A 13752-nucleotide genomic window follows, 5' to 3' on the forward strand; every position below is an offset into this window, starting at 1 on the left:
CTGACAGAGTTTTTCACCTATATCCACAGCCCAAGAATGCCTAACTCATGGCCTACACGGCTTCATGAACCCCAGGATAGCTATGAATGTGGCTTGATCTATTCAATGTCATTATGTTGCAAGGTCAAAATGTTGCAGATCCCACACACATCGTAGAGTGTGGGACCTGCTGTGAAGGTACACCCACACCTCTGGTCCTTCATTAGAGGGGCAGACATTCAGTACATCCTAGAGCACTCTAACCAAGCTGCAGACTAACACGTGGCTCTGCTGTGCTTGACTAAAACACTCCCGACAAGTGACTCACTGGCTGAGTCTTAAACAGCACTCTGGCTGGTTTACACACCCTGATTAATAAGGCAACGACACAGAACATGCACTTGGATGGTAAAACCATGGCCATCTTACGCAACTGTCTTATGTCTACAGCCACCTGGAAACTGTTGGGGACAGTATCCTGAGATGGTGTACCTCTCTCCTGTCCATTTTAATCAGTCCACTTCCTCATCTGTATGTGCATATATACATATACATATACATACTATATGTAAATATATTACATATTTATTTGAATATCTTTGAGATACAGGGATTCAGAAAACTCTTGGAAACTGGGCTCCTCAAGCAACACCAGGCTGGGGCACTTACATTCCCAGTTGTGTGGTGAATACCACCACCGCCACCACCACCACCACCACCACCACCACCACCACCACCACCACCACCACCACCACCACCACCACCACCACCACCTTACAGTTATTCTTTCCCATGAATGCTGCTGGCCATCATGATTCCTGACCGGTGGCCACAACTTCAACTTATATATCCTCTACCCCCATACATACACATTACTTCTCTCTAGTAGTCCAAAGGCAATGAAGGTGGGCATGGTAGGATGACACATCAGTCTGAATGTCACCAGTAGAAACTGACTTGCTATATAATCTCCAGAGTCCCAGGTGCAAACTGAAACCAGACCCCAGAGAAGATACCATTCCTCACTTGGCTCCTCCCCTTCTACTGATAGTGTTTGCCCTCTTTTAAACCTCACCAAATATTACAGGCATTCAGACTTTAGACTCAGGCTTTCTCTATATTTCATTAAAGACAGAAGCTATCTGACACTTGGGTTGACCTTCCTTAGCAGCCAGTTGGAGGAGGCCATTGTATAGAAAAATACTGAATTACTCAAGACCAGCCTACCTGTTGCATTTGACAGGGCCAGTGATTCCATAGAGCCACGAGGAGTCTGTTCTGTGGGTGTCATGTCCTCTGTGTATTTCAGGGAGCTGAGTGGACGCCGGGGCCGGCACTGCTGGGTAGATATGCCACCTTCTTCCTCCTCCTCCTCCTCCTCCTCCTCATACTTGGGAACCGGGATGCTGCCTCGGGTTTCACTAAAGCTTTGGCTAGACATATCGCTGTAGCTCTCCTGGGACATCAGCCTCCCTGGGTAATAGTCCTCACGACATTCCTGGATAAAACTGCCACCGTGCCCCTTCAGGGCCATTGATGAGCTTCTCTTGGGGTTGCTGAAGTGCTTGGCCCACATGTCAGGCTGGGCTCCTGCTGCCTGCCCTCCTGGACTGTAGGACGTTCTGATGTTGCACTGGCTGAGGAGCTGCAAAGGACTCTGGGATTGGTTCTGCTCCATCTTGTTCCCGTAATGGAAGGGCTCATCCCGGCTCCTCCAAATGGGGTCCCGGTTGAGGCTGGGCGTCTGGCTGGACAGGCTGAGGAGATCCATCTGCACTGACAGGGGGTCCACATCAGCTGAGAGCCGGTTAGAACTCACCTGCAGCTGGCTGTGCTGGTTCAGCATGGTTTCCTCTGTTTTGCCCTTGTTCTTGCCAATTTTGGCACTGCGGCGAGACTCCTTGGCTCTGGCATTCTGGAAGGCTGAATCAGATGAGTCAGAGCCATTGGGGTCCTCCCCAGCACTACAGGCCCGTGAGCAGAATATCTGGCCTTGCTTCGGGAGGAATGGCCGCCCCAGGAGAGACTTCTTACAATGAGCACAGCAGAAACAGTTCTCCGTAGCATGCCAGTGTTGGCCGTCATAGGTCATTTGACCTTGGTCAATTCCTAGGAAGCAAGAGACAGAAAGGAGGCTGAGGAACTGACTGAGCACCATAATACCACAAGAAACATCACTGCCATCAAAGACACTATGCCAGTTGCTCCTCCATCAGGCCCAGTCCAATCAGTGTCCACACCCTGTTATAGCATAGTCTACTAGTCAGCAGACTTCCCAACTTCTTTTGCTAGCAGCATGAGAATCTAGATCAGAACAGCTTAGCCCTGAATTCTGCCAGAGATATATTTTCCCCAAATAGCAACAGAAGTTGAACATCCCTAATTGAAAAATCCAAACTCAAAATGCTTCAAAAGCCAAAACTTTGGTGTCAACAAGATGCTGCAAGCAGAAAATTCTATATAATAAAACTGCTTCGTACATAAAACGTATTTAAGATGGCATATAAAAATATCTTGAGCTTATATGCATAAGCTCTATAGGAAATATAAATGAGTTTCATGTTTAGACTTATATCCTATCCCTCACGTACCTCGTTATAGAATGCAAGGTTCTAAAAGCTGAATTAATTCTGCTCTCAAACATGTTAGCTAGTCCATTTATGAGAATACTAATGTGATAAAACTCTTGATTATATGAGGTGAGTTCCTACCATTATTTCTATTTTCCAGATGAGGAAATGGAGACACAGAAGGTTAATGACTTGCCTAGGGTAATATAATTAGGCATCAGAGACCAAATCTGTCCTTAGCAGTATTATTCTGAACAACTATTAACAGTCCTGTCTTCTTTACTCAGGTATCTGATGAGCTGTCTCAAGAGCACTCTAGGCCACAGCTGACGGAAGGCTTGGTTGCTCCTCCACTTTTCCTAATAGTATTTATACTCCCTTACATGATGCCATCATATGCATGTCCAGGTTTATTACTTATGGCTTTCATAGAATGTGGGGTTCTATGGAGACAAGGTCAGAAGTTTCCAAGGTATCTCCAGGACCTGTGTAATAGGGGTTTTGCCCTACTAATAGTAGGTAGATAGGTGAACTCTATCACTACTCACTGTCAATCAAAGGGTGGATACTACAGCAGGTTGTTGGATGCTGTAGTGTGAGTATTTCTCCCCCAAACTCTATGCCCAGTTCCTAACACCTAGCATGCTAGTAAGAAGTAGGGTCATTGGTTTTAGCTCCTTTGTCAAAGATCAAGTGGCTATAGGTGTGTGGGTTCATTTCTGGGTCTTCAATTCAGTTCCACTGATCTACCTGCCTGTCTCTGTACCAATACCATACAGTTTTTATGACTATTGCTCTATAATACTGCTTGAAGTCAGGGATGGTGATTCCCCCAGAAGTTCTTTTATAGTTGAGTATAGTTTACGCTATCCTGGGTTTTTTGTTATTCCAAATGAATTTGCAAATTGCTCTATCTCTATAAAGAATTGAGTAGGAATTTTGATGGGGATTGCATTGAATCTGCAGATTGATTTTGGCAAAATGGCCATTTTTACTATATTAATCCTGCCCATCCATGAGCATGGAAGATCTTTCCATCTTCTGAGATCTTCCTCAATTTCTTTCTTCAGAGACTTGAAGTTCTTATCATACAGATCTTTCATGTGCTTGGTTAAAGTCACACCAAGATATTTTATGTTATTTGGGACTATTGTGAAGGGTGCCATTTCTTTAATTTCTTTCTCAGCCTGTTTATCCTTAGAGTAGAGGAAGGCTACTGATTTGTTTGAGTTATTTTTATACCCCGACACTTTGCTGAAGTTGTTTATCAGATTAAGGAGTTCTCTGGTGGAACTTTTGGGGTCGCTTAAGTACACTATCATATCATCTGCAAATAGTGATATTTTGATTTCTTCCCTTCCAATGTGTATCCCTTTGACCTTCTTTCGCTGTTTGATTGCTCTGGCTAGGACTTCAAGTACTGTATTGGGTAAGTAGGGAGAGAGTGGGCAGCCTTGTCTAGTCCCTGATTTTAGTGGGATTGCTTCAAGTTTCTCTCCATTTAGTTTGATGTTAGCTACTGGTTTGCTGTATATTGCTTTTACTATGTTTAGATATGAGCCTTGTATTCCTGATCTTTCCAGGACTTTTATCATGAAGAGGTGTTAAATTTTGTCAAATGCTTTCTCAGCCTCTAATGAAATGACCATGTGGTTATCTTTGAATTTGTTCATATAGTGGATTATGTTGATGGATTTTCGCATATTAAACCATCCTTGCATCCCTGGGATGAAGCCTACTTGATCATGATGGATGATTGATTTGATGTGCTCTTGGATTCGGTTTGCAAGAATTGTATTGAGTATTTTTGCATCAATATTCATAAGGGAGATTGGTCTGAAGTTCTCTTTGTTAGGTCTTTGTGTGGTTTTGGTATAATTGTGGCTTCATAGAAGGAATTTGGCAGTGCTCTATCTGTTTCAATTTTGTGGAATAGTTTGGATAGTATTGGTTTGAGGTCTTCTATGAAGGGTCTGATAGAATTCTGCACTGAACCCATCTGGACCTGGGCTCTTTTTGGTTGGGAGATTTTTAATGACTGCTTCTATTTCTTTAGGAGTTATGGGGTTGTTTAGATGGTTTATTTGTTCCTGATTTAACTTTGGTGCCTGGTATCTGTCTAGAAAATTGTCCATTTCCTCCAGATTTTACAGTTTTGTTGAATATAGGCTTTTGTAGTAGGATCTGATGATTTTTTGAATTTCCTCTGATTCTGTTGTTATGTCTCCCTTTTCATTTCTGATTTTGTTATTTTGGATACACTCTCTGTGACTTCTGGTTAGTCTGGCTAAGGGTTTATCTATCTTGTTGATTTTCTCAAAGAACCAGCTCCTGGTTTTGTTGATTCTTTGTATAGTCCTTTTCATTTCTACTTGATTTCAGTTCTGAGTTTGATTATTTCCTGCCTTCTACTCCTCTTATGTTTATTTATTTCTTTTTGTTCTAGAGTTTTTTAGGTGTGCTGTCAAGCTGCTGACATATGCTCTCTCCTGTTTCTTTTTGCAGGCACTCAGAGCTATGAGTTTTCCTCTTAGTACCGCTTTCATTGTGTCCCATAAGTTTGGGAATGATGTATCTGTACAAAGCTTAAGTCCAAGTGGATCAAGGACCTCCACATCAAACCAAATATGCTTGAACTAATAGAAGAAAAAGTGGGGACGAGTCTTGAACATGTGGGCACTGGGGAAAATTTCCTGAACAAAACACCAATGGCTTATGCTCTAAGATCAAGAATTGACAAATGGGACCTCATAAAACTGCAAAGCTTTTGTAAAGCAAAAGATATTGTCATGAGGACACAATGGCAACCAACAGATTTGGAAAAGATCTTTACCAACCCTACATCTGATAGAGGGCTAATATCCAAAATATACAAAGAATTCAAGAAGTTAGACTCCAGAGAGCCAAATGACCCTATTAAAAATGGGATACAGAGCTAAACAAAACATTCTCAGCTGAGGATTATTGAATGGCCATAAAAGCACCTAAAGAAATGTTCAACATCCTTAGTCATCAGGGAAATGCAAATCAAAACAACCCTGAGACTCCACCCCACACCAGTCAGAATGGCTAAGATAAAAAACTCAGGTGACAGCAGATGCTGGCGAGTATGTGGAGAAAGAGGAACACTCCTCCACTGTTGGTGGGATTGCAAACTGGTACAACCACTCTGGAAATCAGTCTGGAGGTTCCTCAGAAAATTGGACATTCCACTACCTGAGGACCCAGCTATACCTCTCCTGGGCATATACCCAAAAGATGCTCCAACATATAACAAAGACACATGCTCCACTATGTTCATAGCAGCCTTATTTATAATAGCCAGATGCTGGAAAGAACCCAGATGCCCTTCAACAGAGGAATGGATTAAAAGAAATGTGGTACATCTACACAATGGAGTACTACTCAGCTATCAAAAACAATGACTTCATGAAATTCATAGGCAAATGGAATGAACTAGAAAATATCATCCTGAGTGAGGTTACTCAATCACATAAAAACACACTTGGTATGCACTCATTGATAAGTGGATATTAGCCAAAAAGCTCAAATTATCCAAGATGCAATCCACAGACCACAGGAAGCTCGAGAAGAAGGATGACCAAAATGCAGATGCTCCCACTCCTTTTTAAAAGGGGGAAAAATATCCATGGAGGGGATATGGAAGCAAAGTTTAGAGCAGCAACTCAAGGAATAGCCATTCAGAGCCTGACCCACATGTGGCCCATATATATACAGCCACCAAAACTAAGTAAGATTGATGAAGCTAGAAAATGCATGCTGAAAGGGACCGGATATAGATCTCTCCTGAGAGACACATCCAGAGCATGTCCAATACAGAGGTCAATGCTAGCAGCAAACCACCGAACTGAGTCTAGGACCTCCTTGGGGGGAATTAGAGGAAGTATTGAAAGAGTTGAAGGAGCTTGTAACCCCATAAAAACAACAATGCCAACCAACCAGAGCTTCAGGGACTAAACCCCTACCGAAAGATTATACATGGACTGACCCAGGCCTCCAACTGCATATGTAGCAGAGAATAGCCTTGTTGGGGCATCAGGGGAGGGGAAGCCCTTGGTCCTGCCAAGGTTGGACCCCCAGTGCAGGGGAATATGGGGGGCAGTAAGAGGGATGAATAGGGGGAACACCCGTATGGGGGAGGGGGAGGGGGTGGGATGGGGGCTTATGGACAGGAAACTGGGAAGGGGAATAACCTTTGAAATGTAAGTAAAGAAATATATCTAATAAAAAAGTAGGATCATTGAAGAGCTACTTAGATCATGAAGGTTCTGCCCATATGAGTGAATTAATGTTCTTATGAAAAAGACCCAAGGGGTCTTGTTCATCCTTGCTGCCATTTGGAGGCATGGCAAGAGGTCAGCTCCGAGCCTGAAAGTAGATCTTTCCAGATACCAAATATGCCAGGTCCTTTATGGTGGCCTTCACATCCTCTAGAACTGTAAGAAATGTTTCTACTGTTTACAAACTGCCCAGTGTGGTCCTCAATGGACAAAACCAGTGGAAAGGAATAAATAGTGTGCTTCAACTCGCAGTGGGGAAAATCCTGCTGACTCTTGGTAAGGAAAGACCATGGGTGTGTTTGTAAAAGATAATGGCATCCCATTGGTGAACCCCCTTCACCTAATGTCATCAGCAAAGGAAGGGGCACAGTTCTTCCAGGGCAGAACTCTGCTGTACAGAATCCAAGTGATCCTATGTGCTAGGAAGCACCCACATTTCCTCATTCTGCTCGTGTTTCTCACTATTTCTTCTGCCCCCTTCTGATGGAAAGAGAGTCCTGTACCTGGGGATTCCATCTCTATGCCAAGCCATTAGCTTGGGGCATTGGAACCACCTTTGGAACTAATCTTTGGAACAGTATCTCCTAGTCCTGGGATCTGATCTAGGGATGGCTCATGATCAGCATCAGGACAAAGAGCAGGTCACCTAGGGCTTCTGAGAGTGATACGATAGGCTATAAGCAGGCAGTCCCTGTTCCAGGGCCAGGGCCAGCCTATTAGATCATAGACCCATGGGATTCTGTGGGCAGGAACAGACCTCATAAGACTTTCAACGCAAGATGATAAAGGTCTCTTCAGGAAGACGGCACGAAAATGAATGTTGACTTTTTGAATTCCACAGAATTCCACAGCCTGGATTTCCAAGGTGTGATTTCTAGACAACAGTCTAACGATGGGTAAACTAAGAACTGAATTTCTGGAACCAAAGTGCTGTAGGGAGCAGCTTATCCCTAGCTGGCTCTGGTTCTTTGCTAAGGGATAGGCAAGAAAGAGGCAAATTCTTCTCTTGCTAGATGTTCTCCAAAGTGGGGAAAAGAAGTGTCTCTTCACTTAGGCACCAATCCCTAGGATAGTAAGAGGAGGGCATCGTGAGGACAAGAGCTTTTTCAGGGCAACCCCAATTGAGAAGGCCACTGTGAGACTCTACCCTCATGACCACTAGCATTCCCAGGTACATTGAGGAAGGAAAGCTGGGGCGGGGCTGGAAATAGACATCTCTAGGCTGGAGCTCCAGCTGATGCTTCTGCCCGGGCCAATGAGAGAAGCAGTGGGCTGTACATTGATGCAGAAATATGTACAGAGAGTGGGGCCAGTCCAGCTCCACCACTTCCAGGGGGCTGTAAGACTGCCGAAGCCCACCTGTTGCGGTTGAGTCTTAGTTCAGTGCTTTCTGTTGGTGTGGTTCCAAGGTAAGTGGCTTCCCTTCTAGGCCTTGCTCTCCCCAGGAGAGACACAGAGATGAACTTACATTGTTGTGAGTGACTATCAGGAGGGCTTAGTCCCAAGTTATTGAAACTGCCTTCCCTTCGGTTTGATTAGGTCCAAAAGTCTAGCTCTCTCTTTGCAGAAGGCCACTGTCTAGATGCTGTCCAAAAGTAACCCCTGAGACTGCACAGCCTTCTCCTTCCTCCTCTGCAGTTTTTCTTCCATACGTCAAGAGTCCTGAGAGCTTATTTTGGTATCCTCAGCTGCCTGGGATCATTGACTACAGGCAGGTACTTAGTATGGTAACCCACAGCTGTATCCTTGCCACCTCTCTACCAGAGAACTTGGAAGGGTGGGTCCTCTGCCCTGTCCACCACTATGATGCAAGGGAATGCGTTCAGAGGTATCAGAGGAAGATGAAGCTTTCTGGGATAGGGCCTCACAGGGCAGGGTGGGGAGAGGCAGGAGTGAGGGGGAGGCAAATTACAAAGCAGCCCAGCAGGCAGCTGAACATTGCCTCTGATAAACATCATCAATGTCAGATGGTGTTCTGAACTGCTCCTGAACTCCAAACATCTGGAAAAGGGCTCTGTGTTCAACATCTAAGCATGCTTTCTTAAAGAATCTCCCCTCTAAGCCCTCTAAGCACTTCTCTAAAGGAGCACGCATCTGCAGCCACCACAGCCTCGTCTGTTTATAAGACTGTTTACTCTGCTATGCACAAGCAAGAGTCCCGTTGCCTTGGCAACGGCTGCCTGATGTAGGATCTGCTCTGAGCAGCTGCATAAATATGGAGTATTTGTACAGTATGGTCAGAAGTGCGGCATCGAAGATTGGGGTATACATGATACACACAACAGGATCTTGCTGCCCTAGAGAAATTACTTTTTGCAGAAAAGTAGCCTTTAAAACTCAGGGACAGCAACTTTAACTATAGCAGCCGACAGACTGCAAGCAGGGAAATATGGATGGATGCCTTTTATGGATTTGAGGGGAAGGGGGGGATGCCAATAAAAGCTGTGGACAGCTGAACGAAGACAGAAGACAGAGAGAGGGGCCATTTGAGGTACACATGACCTAGTCTGCAATGAATTTTTCTTTCCTAAACTTCTGGGAGAAACCTACAAGTAGCCATCTGTGACAAGGCTCATGGCCTCTGTGGAAAGAGAAAGGATACAGAAAGGCTATCAAGAAGGTGGTGTCCATGCATTCACAACCTGGGGTCAACACATGGCACTGCTGTTCCTTCTATGGTCCCACCCACTTCCCTGCCTTACATGTTCAGTCACAATTCCTACTTCAAAGCACCAAAGACCATCGGCATGTCTACTGTGACAATCCTGTAAACAGAAAGGTTTCTGGGCACCTTGTCAAGGGGTCATTTAGTGAGAGGAAGGGGACTTGGGGGACTTGCTGTCACCAGTAGGCAATATTAAGTCTATCATTTCTGATGAATCCCAGGGAGAAGGTTCTTCTTTGGATCCTTACAGAAGCTAATTGGAGCAAAATGGAGTCATACATGGAGGGTCTCCACATCTCCTCACTGCCGGTATGGCATTGGCAACTTCTAAATAAAGCTTCTTGGAGTTTTATGACCAGAGGAAGGTCACACTATGACCACAGACATTTGTCCACAGAAACCATTTTTTTTTCAGAGCTGAGGATCGAACCCAGGGCCTTGTGCTTACTAGGCAAGCACTCTACCACTGAGCTAAATTCCCAACCCTCAGAAACCATTTCTTAAAAAAGTGTTGCATTCCCAAGATGCCAGAGAAGGCAAGAAGAAAGCCTGTCTGACAAAAGCTGACCTGCTGAAGGGCTGAACAAATTGGGATGATTCTCATCACCTCTTGGCTTTCACAAACTGGGAGCACGCAGCTTGTGGACTGTTTGTTTCTTCTCTGCCTTTGGCTTAGCTCTCTGTTGTTGAGTTTCTAGAAGGCACACTTGCTAGAAGCTAGTGACTGTCCTTTACCAAAGGACCCCACACCCTTCTCTCTGCCCATTTCTGGTTTTGTCCCAAAGGTTGTTGGGGGATGTGTCTTCTCCTCAAGTTTCCTTTTGGAGCGTCACACTTCCCAGAGCATGGAAGAGTATACCACATAGTTCCCACTTGAAGTAGGATCCATGGCCACGCCAGGGTTGATAAGATTCCATCCAGAGGAACTGACTTGGAAATTGGTATAGCCAATTCCTTCCTCCTTTTGAGAATGCAAGTGTTAAGATATGTAATATGTAAGGTAGTAATAACTAGAGAAACATCTCAATCACCACCTGAAGATCACTTGCTCCCAAAAGATGCTGATAGAAGGCAAACTGAGCTGACACAGGAGAAAAACAAAACAATAGGCTTTGTTTAACCCTTCATCCACCTCTACCTGAAGCCAAATACCCTGGCTTGTCTAGTAAAATGAGTGAAGAGATTCCTTTTCACTTAAACTGGTAAGAGGTTGTGTGTGTGTGTGTGTGTGTGTGTGTGTGTGTGTGTGTGTGTGTGTGTAAATTAATTGTAACCAAAGGGATTCAAACTATGGCAGGTTGAGGCCTCCTCAGACAGATCAAGCTAAGTGCCAAGCACAACCTTACCTATATGTTGGGCACAGGTGTCACAATATTCTGCATACAGGGACTCAAAGCAGTGACAGCAGTAGGGTCTTCCCTCCTTCATGATGTAGCGCTGGCCCCCCAGCACCGTCTCACACTCGAAGCAGCAGAAGTGTCTCATGTGCCAATGTCGTCCTTCAGCCTCTGTGCACTCATCTGCAAAGATGATCTGGAGACGGGAAGCCACCAGGTCAGTGTATAAGACATCATGAGCCCACATTGGAGGAAGTTACAAAGCCCCAAACTAGAGAGATAGAAAGCAGGGTGACCCACAAACTATCAAACGACACTGTATCTTTGTAAGCTTATTCCACATATGTACAAGCTCCACAACTTCATCTTCCTGAAGCACAATTAATTCGGTTCCACAGTTTTGTAGAGGGCCAATGGTCTACCATAGGGAACATAAAGCAAAATAAAAATAGCTCATAGGCACTCGCTTCATTTGGCTGATACACGGTGTTTTCTAAAGTGGGAAATGTCATATGAATCCTTGGAACGCTCTTCTTTCTCTTCCTGAAACCACAAAATTGGGCATTGCTTGGATTGCATTCATCTATGACAGGAATCTTTAGCTAAGGAAAGTGACTGTTTCTTCCAGTGGCCAGTCGGTCTTCAATGAGCCCTAGTGCCTCGGAATTGGTCACCTTCATGTCTAATACTCTCCCCGCCCTGAGAAGTGTTTTAGGCTTTGACTCATCAGAGTTGTTTTCAATTTCAAAGCATATATTTCAAAATTTATCATGGTGCTATTAGTAGTCAGCTTAGTGTGGTATTGCCATAAAAACTAACGTATGGATAAGCTCTCTGAATTGAGAGATCAAGACTTGTGTGCATGCATGTGTGTGCATGTGAGCATACGACTGCATATGTGTGTGTACGTGTGCTTGTCTGTGTGCATGTGTCTATGTATATGCATGGCACTTGGTTGCCAAAAGTTTTGTTAAGACTATACTATAGAGGAAGAATAGTCTTCAATAAATATGGCTGGGATAATTAGAAGTCTTATGTAAAATATCAGTTGACTCCCCACCTCTCAACATTAACAAAAATTAACTGAAAGGGTATCAATGACCTAACAGAAAAAAGAGTAATAAAATTTTTTAAAAAAAATCTAGAATTATAAATCTTCTTGATCTTTGACAAGGTGATTGTTTGGTAATATGGCAACACAACTGCACATAATATACGTAAACAATAGATCAGATGGACTTTATCAAAACCAAAAACTTCTATGCTTCAAAGGATATCAATTAGAAAGTAAAAATAGAGACAGAGAACAAGAAGGTCATATTTATGAACCATGTCCCTGGTAACAGACTTGTATCCAGATCCTCTGAACACCCTCACAGGTAGTAAAAAAAATTAATCCAACTGCGAGAAATGAGCAAAGGCTTTCAGATCCATAGTTCTCTCCCCTCAAAATTAATAAATGAATAGACAAAAATAATTAAAAGGTCCCAACATTATTAGTGGTTAGAAAATTATGAATTCAGATAGCATTGTGGTATCTTTTATACCTAGATAGGATGGCTATAATAAAAAAGAACACAATTATAAAATTAAAGCGAGCATGTGGGAACTGGAATTGTCTTCCCTCGACAGTGAGTGGGAAAGTGGAGCAGACGCTTTAGAAGATAGTCTGACCTTCTCTCCAAAGCAAGGCTTAGAGTTATCATGAAAAGCATTCAAGATGTAAAATTCATGTGTGCCTAGACTTAAGCATAAATGTTCCTAAGTAGCATGGTTCATCACTGTTAAAAGAAAAAGCAAATAATCCTTAGGTACTAAACGGCTCAGCCAAATGTGATATATTCAGGAAACCGTTCATGTAGAGTCATTTAATTGCTCAGCCACGAGAAGGAATGAAGTGCTAATATTTGCTATAACATAAATTAATTTTCAAAACACTGCTAGGTGGAAGCAGCAATATACAAAAAGACACATTATATAAAATGATTCAAGATGTCTAGCGTTCTTGAATCCAGGGACAGGGACAGGGACAAGGCTGGGAGAAAGGGTTAAGAGGAAGAGAATGGTGTCTGGTGGACATAGTTACTGACTTTTTGGTTGCCGAACATGATTCAGGATCAGGTAGTAGAGATTCTGGTTCAGCTTCATGAATGTGTACTTGTGTGTCTGAGCCAGAAGGCAAAAGACTGCATGGCGTCCCCAGAGTTTGGCCCACATCCAGTGTGCCAGCAGGGGCTGGAGAGTTGAACACTTCAACCTTCCCATCAGAATCTACGTTAGTAAAGGCTCGCCAAATCACTAGAAAAGTGGATCCCCTCCCCGAGGCAGTTTATAAGAGACAAATATCCTTGTTCTGGTGGATCAGACAGGCAGAGAGAGTACTGCTTCCACACCTGTTTATAAGCTCAGACAGAAGCACGGAGCTTCTCTGTAGATTGGAGACCCTTGTCTAAGACTTTCCCCTAAATGGTTCCTATAAGGGGTCAGGTTTACAACACTCTTCTTTCCAGATTCTACAGTAAAGGCAAGCTTGCTACTCCGTAGTGCAACGATTTCTTGTTACTTGGGTATGCGTCTAGTGGGGGTAAATTGGCAATTGCATGCCATTCTGATTTCTTAGGACAGAGCTTTCAAATACCTGTAGCAGAAGGGGTGGAAGGATCCAGAGAGCTATCCACTGACCTCTAGAGAAAACCCAAACACCACAATCCACTTTATTCCCCTCTCTAACCACGTTTTCCAGAGAATCTTCTAGGAGTGGAGCTCTATTTCAGATGTGGACTTTCCAGATTTTTAGCTGAAATCTAAAGTTGCTCAATGGCTTCTTCATTTTATGTTTTTATTTATTGTATGTTTGAATGTGTGCGCAGGTCTGTATGTTTTTTTTTTTTTTTCCGGAA

The 13752-nt window shown here is 43.6% G+C and overlaps 1 protein-coding gene across 6 annotated transcripts in view; it reads right to left on the reverse strand.

Moving 5' to 3' along the window:
• Prickle2 (prickle planar cell polarity protein 2) overlaps window positions 1-13752 on the reverse strand; it is a 345220-nt gene that overhangs the window by 48613 nt on the left and 282855 nt on the right. For all 6 annotated transcript variants that reach the window (XM_039107621.2, XM_039107620.2, NM_001107876.2 and 3 more), the window contains 2 exon segments: window positions 10862-11048; window positions 1207-2088 (listed from right to left, as the gene is read on the reverse strand). In XM_039107621.2, coding sequence (XP_038963549.1) covers window positions 1207-2088; window positions 10862-11048 — 1069 coding nt within the window.

Source organism: Rattus norvegicus, chromosome 4 (assembly GCF_036323735.1).
Source record: "Rattus norvegicus strain BN/NHsdMcwi chromosome 4, GRCr8, whole genome shotgun sequence".
Classification (NCBI taxonomy): domain Eukaryota; kingdom Metazoa; phylum Chordata; class Mammalia; order Rodentia; family Muridae; genus Rattus; species Rattus norvegicus.